Source organism: Eublepharis macularius, chromosome 3, assembly GCF_028583425.1.
Source record: "Eublepharis macularius isolate TG4126 chromosome 3, MPM_Emac_v1.0, whole genome shotgun sequence".
Lineage (NCBI taxonomy): Eukaryota > Metazoa > Chordata > Lepidosauria > Squamata > Eublepharidae > Eublepharis > Eublepharis macularius.
Window position 1 is genome coordinate 144458108 of NC_072792.1, and position 15358 is coordinate 144473465.

The 15358-nt window shown below is 41.5% G+C and overlaps 1 protein-coding gene across 2 annotated transcripts in view; it reads right to left on the minus strand.

The window, feature by feature from the left end:
• CFAP44 (cilia and flagella associated protein 44) overlaps positions 1 to 15358 on the minus strand; it is an 89882-nt gene that overhangs the window by 35599 nt on the left and 38925 nt on the right. For both annotated transcript variants that reach the window (XM_054973070.1, XM_054973071.1), the window contains exons 15-20: positions 14997 to 15107; positions 13653 to 13805; positions 8101 to 8328; positions 6764 to 6909; positions 4682 to 4952; positions 3420 to 3475 (exon numbers count right to left, since the gene is read on the minus strand). In XM_054973070.1, coding sequence (XP_054829045.1) covers positions 3420 to 3475; positions 4682 to 4952; positions 6764 to 6909; positions 8101 to 8328; positions 13653 to 13805; positions 14997 to 15107 — 965 coding nt within the window. The remainder of the gene's footprint in view (positions 1 to 3419; positions 3476 to 4681; positions 4953 to 6763; positions 6910 to 8100; positions 8329 to 13652; positions 13806 to 14996; positions 15108 to 15358) is intronic.

Genomic DNA, 15358 nt, shown 5'->3' on the forward strand with positions numbered 1-15358 from the left:
AGTCAAGGACAGCAAACCAGCAGTCTGGTGTAATCAGTGTCATTACTGAGTGTAACATGGTCATACGAAATTTATGAGTATTAATAAACTTACTAAGCTCTTGAAAATCTAAAATTGGTCTGTGTCCCCCATCTTTTTTGTCCACCATGAAAAATCTGGAGTAAAAACTTAAGGTCGACCCTCCTTCTGGTACTTGTACTTCCCCTTTATCTATTAAGGCCTTGAGTTCTCCTCCCAACTCTGCACATGTCTGAGAGTCTGAAAAAACAGGAAGACCCAAACAAGGGGAACATTCAAACTCAATTTTATAACCATTGTAAACAATTTTTAGAACCCAAACATCTGTAGTAATACTATACCAAACAGAGTAATAACTATAGCCGATCCCCAAAGATGGATTCCGGCCCTCGGTCTAGTCAGAACTGCTTTTGATTAGAGGACTGTTCCTTCGAATGATGGGACTGCAGTCCCTTTCTCGCTCTGTGGGCTGGCTTCCTCTTTTGAAAAGGCACCCTGTGTACTCTGGTAAAGCCTCTGGGCAGGATATGAGTACACCTGATAAGGCTGAAACTGGTACACTCTTCCTTTGTACTGTGACTGCCTGAAGTGACTTATTCCTTGCCCCTGTTGAGTAGGGGGAAGCACTCCATACGAGTGTGCCATCAGTATCTTTCTGCTTCTGGGAAAGATATTCATCCGTTTTCTCTGAAAACAGAGTCTTCTCCTAGAAGGGTAAGTCCTCCACCTTGTTCCTAGTTTCTGTGGGGAGTGCAGTAGCCCTCAGCTAGGCAAGCCTCCTCAGTACAATCGTGGATGCCATGGCTCTCGTCAATGTATCTGCCACATTTCTGCTGGCATTTATTTGATGTCTTGACAGCCTCATGGCCTCCTCCTCGATCACCTTTACAAAGGGCCTTTGATCTTCTGGCAGTTTAGAATGAAAGGCTGCAGCTTTTCCCCACAAGAATAGCTGGTATGCCCCCATCATTGTGTCATAAGCTATTTTTATATTCAAAGCCGCAGAGGAATACATTTTCCTCCCCAGGGCAGCCATCTTCCTTCCCTCCTTATCAGAAAGAGTTGAGCATGCACCCTGCCTTTGCCTGGTTTGCATTTCCTCAGTAACCAGTGAGGAAGGATGGACCAACAGATATGGGCACACGTTATCTTTGGACCCGTAGAGGCTCTCCGCCTTCTTAGTCGTGGCAGGTGTAGAAGCGGGTTTCAGCTTCAACATGTTCATCAGATCCACGAACCTCTCAATCACTGGAAATGCGATATTAGATGTGGACCCTGAATACAAGTGTTGCAAGACTTTATTTTTCAGTTTGGGTTCTGCCGAAGAGATATTTATTTTGAGCTCTCTAGCCATTCTCAATACCTGGTCTGTGTATGACTGGAAGTCATCAGTAGGTGATATTTCCCGTCTCCCCCACAGTTTCCTCAAGGGATGTCTCCGAGGGCAGGCTAGGGCTGTCCGTGTTACGATAGGGGCCCTCCTCAACATCTGGCTCTGACAGCTGTAAGGCCATCCTTGAGCTTCAGAAGGAATGATGTCTCCTCAAAGGTGCAGACAATGGTTCTCTTGACATCACATCCATGAAGAAGGTCTTTCTTGTGTCCACCTCGCAACTGGACGATGCTCTCTGGTACCAGAGTGTCTTGACCGTAGGGTAATAATGTTCCCTTCTTGGGGAATGACAGGACTTAGGCCGTCTGCGAGGAATCTCACCCTCCTCTTCTGAGGAGTGAACTGACCATGACCTGGATCAGGTAGATGGCAACCTAGAGCGTGCCAAGGAAGTAGGTGGTGGATCAACTATTAGGACCTCTTGTTCAATCCATTCCCCTCTCGGGGATATCCTCTATGGATCCTGTGCAGACAAATGCTTTGTCTTTGTTGTTTTCTTCCTCGGAGGCTCCCCCTCTGACATCTCTCTCACATTCAGATCTGATTGCACTGCTGTGGATGTTGGGCTCACCCTCAGTTCTTTTGACTTCAGGCGCTGGACCCCTGCCGTTGGATCCGACCGTACTGGAGACATCAGTTCTGAGTTGAGGGAAAGTGCCTGGGATGGATCTGGGAGACTTGAGACTGCCATTGAAGTTGAAGGAGCTCAATTCTGAGGAGTCTTCAAGCCCAAATGGGTTGGAACCAGAGTGTTCAACACCTCGGAGGAGATGGACCCAAGGAGTCTTCGAACCCAATATCCCAGGTCTCAGAGTTGAGAGGTGTCCCAAAGTCAACGGGGCTTTTAGATCCGGCATCTTGATTCCAGCCTGGGTTGATTTTTTTGCCTTTGCTGGGTCCTCCGCAGCCTCAAGAGCTCTTTGTCATAGAGACACTTTCAAACAGCCAGCTCTTTTGGCCCTGGCTTTGGTAGGGATGCTCAAACAGTGCTTGCACGGTTGAATGTTATGTGCCTCTCCCAAGCACATCAAGCAAAGCAAATGCCCATCAGTTCTGAATATTTTAGCGTTGCATTTAATACAATGCTTAAACAGGGCCTTCTCTGACATTTTGAAACGATTTAGCAAGATAAGAAGAAAAATCCCACTTATCTTCGCCAACAAACAGCTAGAACCTCTTCCACCAGTAGCAAAAGAGGAACTGAGGGTAGCAGGGTGTGCCCCGCCCCCCAGGGGCTGTTTTTGGTGGGAAGCAGCTGCACATGCGCAGTGGGAGGCAAGGGCGCCCCCTGGTGGATTTCAGCTAAAAAACCTCTGAATTAGTAGGCCTGTGTGTGGGCAGTCCCATGTGGGACTGCACAGGAAGACCAATGATGAATAGATAGTGACCAGGGGAAATAGATTCATTTCACATTCTGCTGTCTTTGGTATTTGATTAAGTCTAATAATCAAATAAGTGCCTGGTTTTATAGTCTGAAGAGTTATGCTCATCACTTCTGGCAAGTAACAGAAAAAAGATCTGATTTGGAGTTAGAGAATGGAGTTTAACCCCCATGTCAGCAAAAGAAATTAAAAATGCTATTTAAAGAGTAAACCTTAATTTAAAAGTTCTTACAGCTAACATCAGTTTTGACAGGCATTACCATACCATTATAATACAGATGGCATCTATACTACTGTTACTCTGACAATGTCAGCGTGTGGTATTAGTATTTTTTCTGAAGTTTCAAATATCCTTTATGCACTGAAGAAATTATTCACCTTGGTGGGTACAGTGAATTCTTTGTACCGCGTTATCTAGCATAGCAGGGGTATTCTGACTCCTTAACACCCAGTTAAGGAGTGGTACACAAAAGCGGAAGAGAAACATGAGTTGCATGACAGCTGTTAATTCCAAAACTTGCCACAAGTGAGGTGCCTCAGTCTCAAAGAGACTCTCCAGCAAAAATTATTGTTGTCCACCAGGGATCCAGAATCCAAGCTACCTGTTTCATGTTCAGGCATCTTACCTGTAGGCACTAGGATCTTCAATATCATCTACTGCTTTTTCTTTATCAAGACCTCTCTGTGGAAGAATAAAATTAAACAGTTGATAACCGCATCAGCATCCTGATGTTCCTGAAGTTAAGGTCAAATTATATGCAGCTCCTCACAAGCACACTAGGTTTTTTATAGAATAGGACAAAATGATTACCTACTACCAATTGGCTCTGCTTTTTCTAAAATCGAGTGTCATGGATATGGCTAGAACTATAGGAGAACAATTGCTGGATATGACTAAGAAAGTTATTCAAGACACCTATGCACACAGAAACAGGGCCCCATAACTAGATAGGCCACAAAGGGAGTCTAGAGATGTAGAATAAAACTACCTTAGAGAGGGGCATAAAACATTAGAGTTACACAGTTGTATTGCCGTATGTAGATTAGAAGAGCCATGGGAGGGTAATCATGCTAATGTATACAATGTACTAAGGCCCAGGTGCAGGGAGTATCTGAGAATGACAGGAATGTCTAACTTCATAGAAGCTGCCAATATTATAGAAACACTGATGGAAGGCCAAAGTATGTGACACTTGTAATCACTAATTCTACATAGACTTTGTTAACACAAAAAGTAGCAAGAATGAACTAGCTATTGTTATATGTCTCAAGAAGATGTTTCAAATATGGATAATCTTGTTTGGTGTATGAAATTATAATAGTTAGCCAATAACTTGTGACTATGAAGCTGCTATTCTTAAGAACAGGTTCTGAAACTCTATAAATATGACAACTTACTAATCGTGAGCTTCCTCTTTGGAAGGCTCCTTGCCTGTGACCTTCATATCTTTGGATAAGATACATTTTTGGACTCATGTAAGTGCTCTCTTTTAATAATTTATGTAGTTATAATGGATGGTATGTTTTTCTATTAATGGAGTTACTGAATAATTATTTTGTAATAATAAAGATTTAAAATGGAAGCAGAGACTCCATAATTATATTACTTGGGTACTATACCTAGTAATGAACCATAGACGTTATCAGTGGTGTACCTCTAGCCAGGAGTTAAATGATTTGATATAGGAAAGTTAATTAGATGTTCAGGACTTCTTAAATGCATGTCTGTATCTGAATCAGGCCCAAACAGAGGCATCCAGAACAAGAGACTATCATCAGCAATTGAGGAACAAGGGTTAATTCAGGAGTCATAGCTGAACATTTCATAATTGGCACCTTAAATATAAAGTATGATTTTTAAAATAATGTCTTTCAGTCTCATTCTTACCCTTGGAGAGGGCACTTTAGCTTTCATCATTTTCTGAACTTCTTCAGCAGAAAGCACATTGTAAGTAAAGATATTGCCATCTGCACCACAGGTCACCAGAAACCGATCATCAAAACTTGAGAAGATTCCTTGAATGTGTCCATAGTCATTATCATGCATACTGGAGGACCAGTATCCAACCATATTGTCCACTGACAGCTCTTTGTTATGGAGAGGGTAGATTCGTACTGCTCCATCTTCCATTCCGCATAATATTAGTAAACCAGCAGAACTGTAGACATAAACAAAACCAAAAACAGCTGGTGATTATTATTACCATCTCCACAGTGCTCTATGAAATTGACTTCTAAATCTTCTTAAATTGACAATTACACAGAAGACTGGTTTGATGAGGTATGAAAAGTTCTAGAAGGCCTCTGGTTCATATAGCTAGCAAAACTGGTTTACACTGTTTTGAAATAATCAGTTTCTTTACTTACTTTTATAAGAGATGCATGCAAGAAATATCTTCTGAATAAGAAATGCACAGTGTCTGAACAGGAAATAAAGGTGGGAGGTTTATGAACTTTCTACATCTCATAAATTCTACTTTTCTGGACAGAATCTAAGCCTAAACAAGAAATTCCAAGTATATAGATTCATTCTTATCTTCTCAACTATTTGTATCTGACACGTCTGGTGTCTCTGGTCAGTGATGACAATTATCTACTGGGACCCACCCCAGTAAAGGGCCAATGCTGACACTGTCACCCCACCTCTTACTCACTCAGGTTGCAACTTAAGGACATTTTCCTGGGAGTAAGCCCCACTGATTAACATAGGAATTACTTCGAAGGTGACTTGTCTAGTTTCGCTCCCTCACTCCCTTGTGTTCTGGGTCCCATTCCACACACTAGTCAACCTGTGGCACTTCCTTCTTTAACCCTCATAGTTGAGATCAACCTTCCAGAAAGGCAAGCGGACAAAAGGATGGTAACAAGGAGCAGCAGCAGGAGGAAGCAGCGCTGCCCCTCCTCCTCAAACATACAATATATGAGGGACTGGATCTAGCCATCTCAGCTATTCAACAGCCATCCTCATGTATGCCTGTTTGCAGAAAGGAAAGGCCCATCAGATCTGTAGGTAAGGGGAGATACACTCCAAGACCCCTCAAAATATGAAGCAAACCCTGAGTGATCCAAAGGGTTGATCCCTATGGCCTCAAGTGTGAAAGGGTGAAATCTATTACCTGCCCTATTATGTTTATTTAAAATATTATATTCCATAATCTGAATAAAATACTTCCAAGGCAGCTTACATTAACCAATAATTTTTTTTAAAAAAAAACTTAAAAGCCTAAATAGCCTAGCATAGCCCAAGCTTAGAAGTTAAGCAGGGCCAGCCATAGTTATTACTTGGATGGGAGCCCAGCAAGGAAGATTTAGGTTGCTACACAGAGAATGGCAAACTCTCTGTTCATCTCTTGCCTGGAACACCTCAAGGATGAGGTCACCATGAGTTAGTTGTGACTCAATGGCACATTTTATTTATTTATTTATTAGATTAGATTTTTAGTCCACCCTCCCCACCGACTGGGCTCAGGGCAGAGCACAACATTTTAATTTACATAAAAACACATAAAAGCAGATAAAACATTACAATAAAATTTAAAACACTACATACAATAAAAACTCCTCAGATGGCGATGGAAGAGTTACTTCATTTCAGACATGGCCCATATATTCATATCTATAGATATATATAGGGTGGTGGACAGATCTTTTCTTCTTCAAAGCCAGATCTATTATGTCTTGGCCAGCATATAGAACTGGTATATTGTGTTATACTTCCATTTTAAAAAAATCCTACATTTCATGGTGTTTGGATTGCGGTCAGTATACTGACCGCAATCATTCAAGCATTTTAGAGAGTATTTCTCCAAAGCATTTCTTTTAATGGATGAGAGAATAATACTAACCAGCCAATATCAAGCATTAGTTCCTGAAAATATATGCTGATCTACACACTCGTACTACTGCATACACAACCTTGCAGAAAAGCCCTACCATCAAATCAATAGCCATACTGCAAAAGCTGTATTACCAAAATGAGATCCGTCGAATAGGGTTTTCTTCTGTGTCTTCCATAGGAATAAAGGCAAACGGTTCATTCTGCTGCTGATCCAGTTCTTTGTCATGCTGCACTGGAGGGAATGCACAGTGGTACAGGTATCCAGAGTCATAGCCTCCCTGAAAGAAGGACAAAAAAACGCCACAACGAGGTATTAAGATGAGCAATTCTGTGAACATGCTTATGCAATTTCTTTTTCTTTAATTTCTTTCTTCTCCCCTTGAACCATTTAGTTTTTAAAAATCCAAATTAAGCCATTTATTTTTTCCACAGAATGTTTCCATCAAACATAGCATTTGACATCACATAATACACTCTTTGATGCTATCCAAAGCAAAGTTATATTTTTCTAAATTCACTGGATTTTAGGTCAGCACCATTGTTCATTTTCCTATATAAATTCTGACTGCACAGACAGTGAACAGGTCTTGTCTCAAGATGCATTTAAGAGTGCCACACCAACTGAACAAAAAGATGCACTAGGCAAAAGTTTGGTGTTCTCCAAGAATTTGAAAGATCCTGGGGAAATGGCCTATTACTGCTTTTTGCCTTCTGCATCTTTCCATTTAAATTTTAATGTTGTCCAGAATTGGTACAAAGAGTGACATATAAAAAAGAGAATGGACGGGATCACATTATCAAAGCTCAAAAAGGTCACTTAATCCCTTTCATATGGCATTAAGAATGATTGCTTCTCCTCACAGTGAAAATCTGAAAAAAAGCTGAAATCTGAAACTACTGTTTTCTGAGTTACTTCTCCTACATTCAACATCATCATATGTATCTAATTGTGAAACTGATCCCTCAGAATATGGACCAAAACCTGGGGGAACCCACAGGTATGCACAAAAACCCAAACCTAAAAAAAAAGATTTGGGGGTTTATGCCCTGCCCCAACAGAGGATGATGTATGCACAAGTTTATCAACTGTACCTTCAAAAAATGTCAGCCTAAGGTGTTAGGACCACCATGGAGGGTATTTACAGATTGCCTAGCAACCTCATATACAAGGCATTAAAGAAAACCATTTAGGAGCATGGGGAAGAAGAATTGTTAATGGAATGTATAGCAATCATCTCAAAGTTCTGCCTATCCTCCAGGCTCTGAACCAGTCCTAGAGATTTAAGCCTCATGCAAATCCCAGAGATTGCCAGCCAATCAGAGCCCCTAGAACTGAACTGGATGGGAGGGGGGGAGCAAGTCTCAGTTTAAGAAGGGAAAAGAGATACTTTCCCCCTCAGACAGGGAAACTGCAGCTCTGGGTCTGAGTCTCTAATCTTACATTTAAAGAGAATAAAAAATAGGTTTACCATGGACAGCCAAAATTTTCCTGGGTCAGAGTAAAACCCACAGAGGATGGGGCTAGGACTTTCTGGGATATAGATATCTGGCAGTGGTTCTTCTGTTTCAGGCTCTTCCTCTGGAAATTCAATTTCTTGCATCTCTTTCCCCATTTCTAGTTCCTGCTTTATAAAGGCCTGCCTTGCTTTCTCCTTGTCTGCTTTCTTCTTCTCTCTGAGTTTAATTTCCTCTTCTATCTTTACAGAAACCAATAAAACAGACATGTTAATTTTCACACATCCAAATCCTAATATTTTAGGAACTGTTTTTTAGATTAAGAGACATGGGCCTATACAGTTCTAATAATTCCCCCATCCTGCATTCCAGTGATATTTATTTACATGAATTAAATTTCTATTCCACATCATTTTAGGAAAAATAAATCTACAAAATCAGCACATTCATATATTAATGCAAAAAATTTAAAATGTCCAATTTAACTCTTGGGATGAAAATAAAAATAAATTAATCACTATCTATTAGCCAAAGGGAAATGCAACTTTCCTCAAAGTATATCAGTTCTTAACCAGATTGCTTGCTCAAAAAGCAAAGAAAGGTCTATCTGCTCAGGATCTTGCCAAGCTATTTCTCCAGATTACTTTAAACCATGGCCTACCTAGTGCTGATTGCTCTTGTGGCTCTGGTCTATATTTGATAAAGGGAAACTGGGTACTATAAATCTTACTCATTCTTTAACAAGAAAATGTTGGTAGTTCATCTGTAAAACTTGGCAAGCATTCACAAACGGTTCCAACATTTCCCTCTTTTTCTGTCAGAACGTTCTCATAGCATGTCTACCCAGTCCCTTCCTGGAAACTTCCTCAGTTCTTCTTAGGAACAGCCCAACAAATTACAAGTTGGATCCTGCAGTAAATCCTGCAGATTTCCATCAGAGGAGTGAGTTTCCCCTGCCTCCCTCCACACTGCTGCTCCTCAGGGACAGTGACGGCCGCCCCCCGCCCCCAACGTGGGAGTTGGAAGTATGTATCTCATCATCATTCCAATACAATACTGTGTAATCCACCTTGAGTCTCAGTGAGAAAGGAGAACTATAAATGACATTAATAATAATAATAATAACAACACCTTTCTTAAACAAAGTTGCCTTGCAGCACCTTTTAGAACATAACTATTTATATGTGATTGTGATTTTAATAATTTTTTATGAATGTGTAATTTCTTGTCTATATTGCTGATTATGTGTTTTGATTGATGTAATCCGCCCTGAGCCCATACGGGGGAGGGCAGAATAGAAATATAATGAAATAAATAAATAAATAATAAAGAGGGTGCTGTGGCAATCAACATAAAAGTTCCACCGGTCTCCAGGGCACTGATCCAATCCTAGGGATTCTGCCCTTATGCAAGCCCCGGAGACTGGCCAGACAATCAGAGCCCATGGAACTTCACTGGATAGGAGGGGGAATGAGCCACCTCCGTTTAAAAAGGGGAGCACTGATACATTTTCCTTTGGGCGTGGATATTGCCGCTCTGGATAAGAACATAAACTGACATCATTGCACCAGCCGCAGGAATGCTCCTGGGCTTTTTGCAGGGCTGATTCTTTGAGAATTGGCATGTTTTGGGCCAAAATCATCCCCAAAAGAAGCACAGGAGCACTCTTGCAGCCAGCACAGTGACATCATTCTGGAAGTGACATTGTCGCACTTGGTGGGAGTGCGAGTGCCACACGTGCCTGGGGTGCCTGCTGGTGGCAAGAAATTGCCAGGCAGTCTGCAATCTCCCATTGGTTGCCAGTGACCAGGAGGCAAACAGGCAAACCGCTGGGAGGTTGACCAATGCTGAGGAGAGGGGGTAACTAGGAATCTCCTTCAATATTTACAGAGATTGTTCCTTTGGAGAACTCTCAAATAAACAGGTAGATGTTCAACAGGAAACTTTTTTTATTAAAGAGAAATAAAGCAAACATACAGAAAACCAGATACAACAACACACAGGGCTAACTAAGAAAACAGTGAGGAAATGGAAAGGCAGTTTCAGGGGAAGGGCGATAATTACCAGTCTTAAAGAAGAATCCACAAAGAAAGCAGCGAGAATGACCAGAGTTTCACAGTAAAGAGAAAAGAGGACGTTCAAACAAGCTGGGGGTGAGTAGATAGGTCCCAGAACACACTCACTGCACATGGCTGGGAAGCCCAAATATAGGACAAAATGTTTCCTAGGACAATGCTGACATTTTGCTCCCCAAAACAATAACTTAAAGGCTTGTCTGGAGGTAGGACAATAAATTGGGAATGTAACTAGAACTTATGGCAAGGGGTTTATGATATTCCGTATCCATAAACTGCCCTTTCAGTATGGGGAGGGGTCTGACTACTAACAACAGCATTTAGTCCAGGAAGACTTTACCTCAGAGCTCTCCCTCTCAGCAATCCCTCCTTCTCCTCCCCCCCAATCACACAGGACTATGCCACAAATGAAATCAGCGGTAGCAAAAGCCAGGCGGTCACAATATATAATAAAAGTGCTGGCCACCAGGTGTTAACCGTTAGCTTGCTCTCCTGACTTGTTCTGGAACTAGGGGGTGGAGTGTTGACTGAGAAAACTGGCAACTGGGCCCAGGACCATCATATCATTCTATCTGATGGTCCAATAAAGCAAAGGGATCTAACAGCTGCTACATACACTTTTCCAGCTTTCAAAATTACAATAATTTATTTTATTTATTTATTTTATTTATATTTTATTTATATTCCGCCCTCCCCACACCAGCAGGCTCAGGGCAGATTACAAGCATATACAAGTTAGAATACATAAGACAGTTAATATAAGTTAAAAACCATAAAAACATCCAAAAATTACACAATTAAAATACATACATATATACATGAACATAGCAGCACTAAATCCAACCGACCAAACCCTAGCCATCTTCAGAGCATTTTAGCAGTAAAGGAAATTACTAGATGGGGGTATTGCTAGTAGGGAGGGCATATTCTACCGTCAACCGGTCAGGGGAGCTCCACCTAGCACCACCCATATGCCTGGCAGAACAGCTCTGTCTTGCAGGCCTGGCGAAAAGATAACAAATCCTGCTGGGCCTTGGTCTCATTAGACAAAGCGTTCCACCAGGTTGGGCCGGGACCGAAAAGACCTTGGCCCTGGTCGATGCCAGGCGGGCCTCCCTGGGGCTAGGGATCTTTAGCAAATGTTTCTCACTATATTGAAGAGTCCTTTGGGGTTCATATGGGGATAGGCGGTCCCACAGTGCCAGCGTTATATGCTCATACATCGGAAATCCTGTGATGACACGCTCCGCCACATTCTGCACCAGCTGTAACCGCCAGATCAGGTTCAGAGGAAGCCCTGCGTAAAGTGCGTTACAGTAGTCTAACCTAGAGGTAACCATTGCCTGGACCACTGTAGTTAAGTCGCGGGGCAAAAGTTAAGGGGCAAGCTGCCTGGCCTGTCGAAGATAGAAAAAAGAGGACCTGGCAACCACAGTGGCCTCTATTGTCAAGGAGGCATCCAAGATCATTCCCAGGCTCTTGACTCTCGGAGCTGGTGTAAGCACCGCCCCATTGAGTGCAGGGAGCCAGGATCCCAAATCCACATTTCCACAGCTCAAGTACAGGATCTCCATCTTTGTGGGGTTTAACTTCAGCTGACTTTGCCTCAACCATCCAGCCATGGCTTCAAAAGCATGCTCCAAGACATCTAGGGCCAATCCAGGCCGGCCATCCATCAACAGATATAGCTGGGTGTCATCTGCATATTGGTGGTACCCAAGCCCAAAACTTCGCACCAACTGGGCGAGGGGGCGCATATAGATGTTAAACAATAACAGGGCGAGTATCGCCCCCTGTGGCACACCACATATTAGTAGCCGACGGGATGATAGCTTATACCCTAGTGCCAAACTCTGTCCCTGACTGTGAAGAAAAGAGACGAACCACCGTAGTGCTGTCCCTTGAATTCCCACATTGGCGAGGTGGTAGGTCAAAAGATCATAATCACGGAGGGCAATCTAAACTCCCCTCTGTCTGGAGATTGGGGGCACGGCCACCGGCCATGTGACCATTTTCAAGCGGTGCCGGAACTCCATTCCACCACGTTCCAGCTGAAAAAAAGCCCTGCTCTTATGCCATGAGCACATGGCACTGCCTAGCAAGGCAGAATGGTTCTCAGGCCCGCTGGAGCTGGAATATTATCAGAATGTGAGTCATAGGTAGTCTGGCTAGCTGACACCCCACGCCCCGGGCTCTGTCCTGGGCCAATCTGGGCCCCCAAATGGGGTGAATCTGCTGGTGCGATGCTCAGGAACACTCCCAGGAATGACACACAATTATGGCATTCCTGGAAGTGATGTCATCACATTGCACTGGGAGTGCGTCCTGAGAGGCCCATTCTTGCGCCTTTCCCCTTGCTGGCCAGGTGACTGGTGGTGAGGGAAGGAGGCTGAGAACAGGAGATCCCCCAATGGGGGAATGGCAACCCTAGACTGTCCCCCTCTGAAGCCTGAGAGAGAGATAGTGTAACAGTCCTCTTCTTTTTACAAGTTGTTAATTAGATAATTGCATAGAACTACTGCATAGATTTATGTAATTGCACTTCTTTACATGACAGAAATGTAAAAGCACACATTTATAAACTGGCCAATAGTTTTTGAAAAAAAGAAATGACACTGGGTAAAACATTGGATTTATATTAACAAATAAGTTAATTTCTTCATAATTATTTTAAAGCTTTTAGTAGTCTTTTAAATGTGTATCATTGTAACTAATATAAAGTATATACTTTAAAAGCTGTTAAAGAAACAATCACTGTTTTATTTAAAAAGTCATAAGCATACAACACCAGTTCATAATGGACACAATATTCTAATGCCAAGACGAGACAACAAAGGTTACTTGACCTCATACTTGGTAATGTTTGCAAAACCACATTTCTAGACTTTCGGGCTCTGTCTTCAAACTCCTTGACTCCTAATTTAAAGTCTGTAATAAAATCTGATGATAAATGCAGTAGTAGTCTCTCCAAGATGACATTTACACCATCATCACAACTGAACACCATTTTTAAATCTGGATGACAGTCATAATTTTCATAAGGAACCCAGAAAGTTGAGTTTTTATGAAGTTACTAAGAATATTTTCCTCACGACGCAAGTATAATTCCTAGGACTTCTTGAGAGAATGCATTGTGAATAGAACCTGAAGTAAATCTATTTCAAAGGATAACTAAAAACACATATACATGAACACAGGGCAGCTGATGTAGTATATGATAATGCTAAATCAATTTTCTATATAGTACCATATTTGTGTTTATATTATACATCCAGATTGCATATTTCTTGTCTCTTTTTAATGCTTTGAGGATTTATAACAATCAACCTCTAATTGACTGGGCAAAAAAGAAGATGGGCCCTGTTCTTTTTAAAAATAGTTCAGCTAGAGTCTTACATACAGTCTATACAATGGAAGAGTTCAACAAAGAGTACTTTGGTAATACTTGAAGAATAAGAATTCATATTCTTTATTTATTACAGAACTGTTACCTTAAGACGAGATTTTATGCTGTAGAAATGAAAATACTCTGTGGGGATGTCTTTGATTTTATATGTTTTTTCCGCATCATAATCTGAAGGGTTTGGAGCATGAACCTGAGCAACAATGCCGTTCTCACACAATATAAGCAGTGTGCTTTTTGGCTGCAGAAAAGAATGTTAAAATATAAGCATCAGTCCTGTGTATAATGCTGGCTTTGTTGCTGAAATATAGATGAGAGCTCTAGAACAACTATTATTATAGCAAAACATACAATTTAACCTTTGACAGCCATGGGCTATGGAGAAAGATCCTTTTAGGAATCAAAGGATAGTTTAGAATTGAACAGTTCTCACAGTGGAAAAAAATAAACAGTGGAGTCCTCCAAGAATCTATATTGGGACCAGTTCTATGATCAGGAATCAGAAATCAACTATGAAACAGCAATTTTGTGAATGATAACACATTATTCAACATGGTGAAATCTGAGGCAGTTTCATCTATTCAGACTGAGGGTCAAACTAGAACCTTGGGTTTTTAAAGAGTTGGGTCTGAATTCCCCTGATCCAACTCAAGTTCCTTGTAGCCACACAAAAGCTTTTAAAAAATAAAGGAAAACCGGTTTGGGCCCAAAATATGGCCACGAGAGGAAGAAGGGCTCCACTCTCCCTCCCCCAGCTATTTTCCTGTGCCAAAATAACACTGAGGGGGGAGTTATTTCCCCATTTTTGCTGCTCTATGTGGCTATACTGTGCACGTGGAATAGAAAAAATGGGGAAATAGATCCAGAGGAATTAGCCGTGTTAGTCTGTAATTGCAAAATAGTAGAGTCCAGTAGCACCTTTAAGACTAACCAACTTTATTGTAGCATAAGCTTTTGAGAACCACAGTTCTCTTCGTCAGATGAGAATGGACATGGGGAAATAACTCTTCCCACACATACTATTTCAACATGGGAAAACAGCTTGGGGTGGGGGAGGAGTCCCTCCTCTGCCTGTGCATTCCAGCATTCCAAGCCAAAATGAGCTCTTTAAAAAGCCATTCTTTGCAGCTGCTATGGGGCTGTTGGAAACCCAGAGTCAACTCTTTAAAAACCTGAATGTCTGGTTTGGTGCTGAGTGAATTGGAAAAATCAACCAAATCAGATTTGTTATAAATAAGTGCAAAGTGATACACAAAAGGACAAACTATCTAGTCCTACCACTTATAAGTAGTATTAAAATGTTCCCCCACTTCAGATTTAATCTAAATGAGCACTATTTTAATCCTTTTCAGCATACAACACAGTAGCAGAACACATGGCAAAAAGGAAACCAGTGAGATACTACCACTATGAAAAAATAACAACCGCTCACATGAGATAGTGGAGACCATTGCAGTGCCTGCACAGGTCCTGGAACAGTAACGAATCCAATTGGATCATATTTGTCATCAACAGCAAAGAAGAAAACAGTTTTATCTTTACTCTGAAAAAGAAAAGAAATAATTATGAAAATCATGCAATCTAAAAGAATACTCCAGTCTATCAACACAATGGACATAGGGATAGGGTTTACACAAAACAACAAACTATGGTTTGGCAGTTTGTGCACAAACCTCATATGATTCCCATAAGTTTCCAGTTCTGGTTTGGAGACAAAATGTTATTTGTTGAGAACCAGAAAGTATGTTAATACACAGGCAGAGCAGGAACCATGCACATGTGTGCAACATTCCC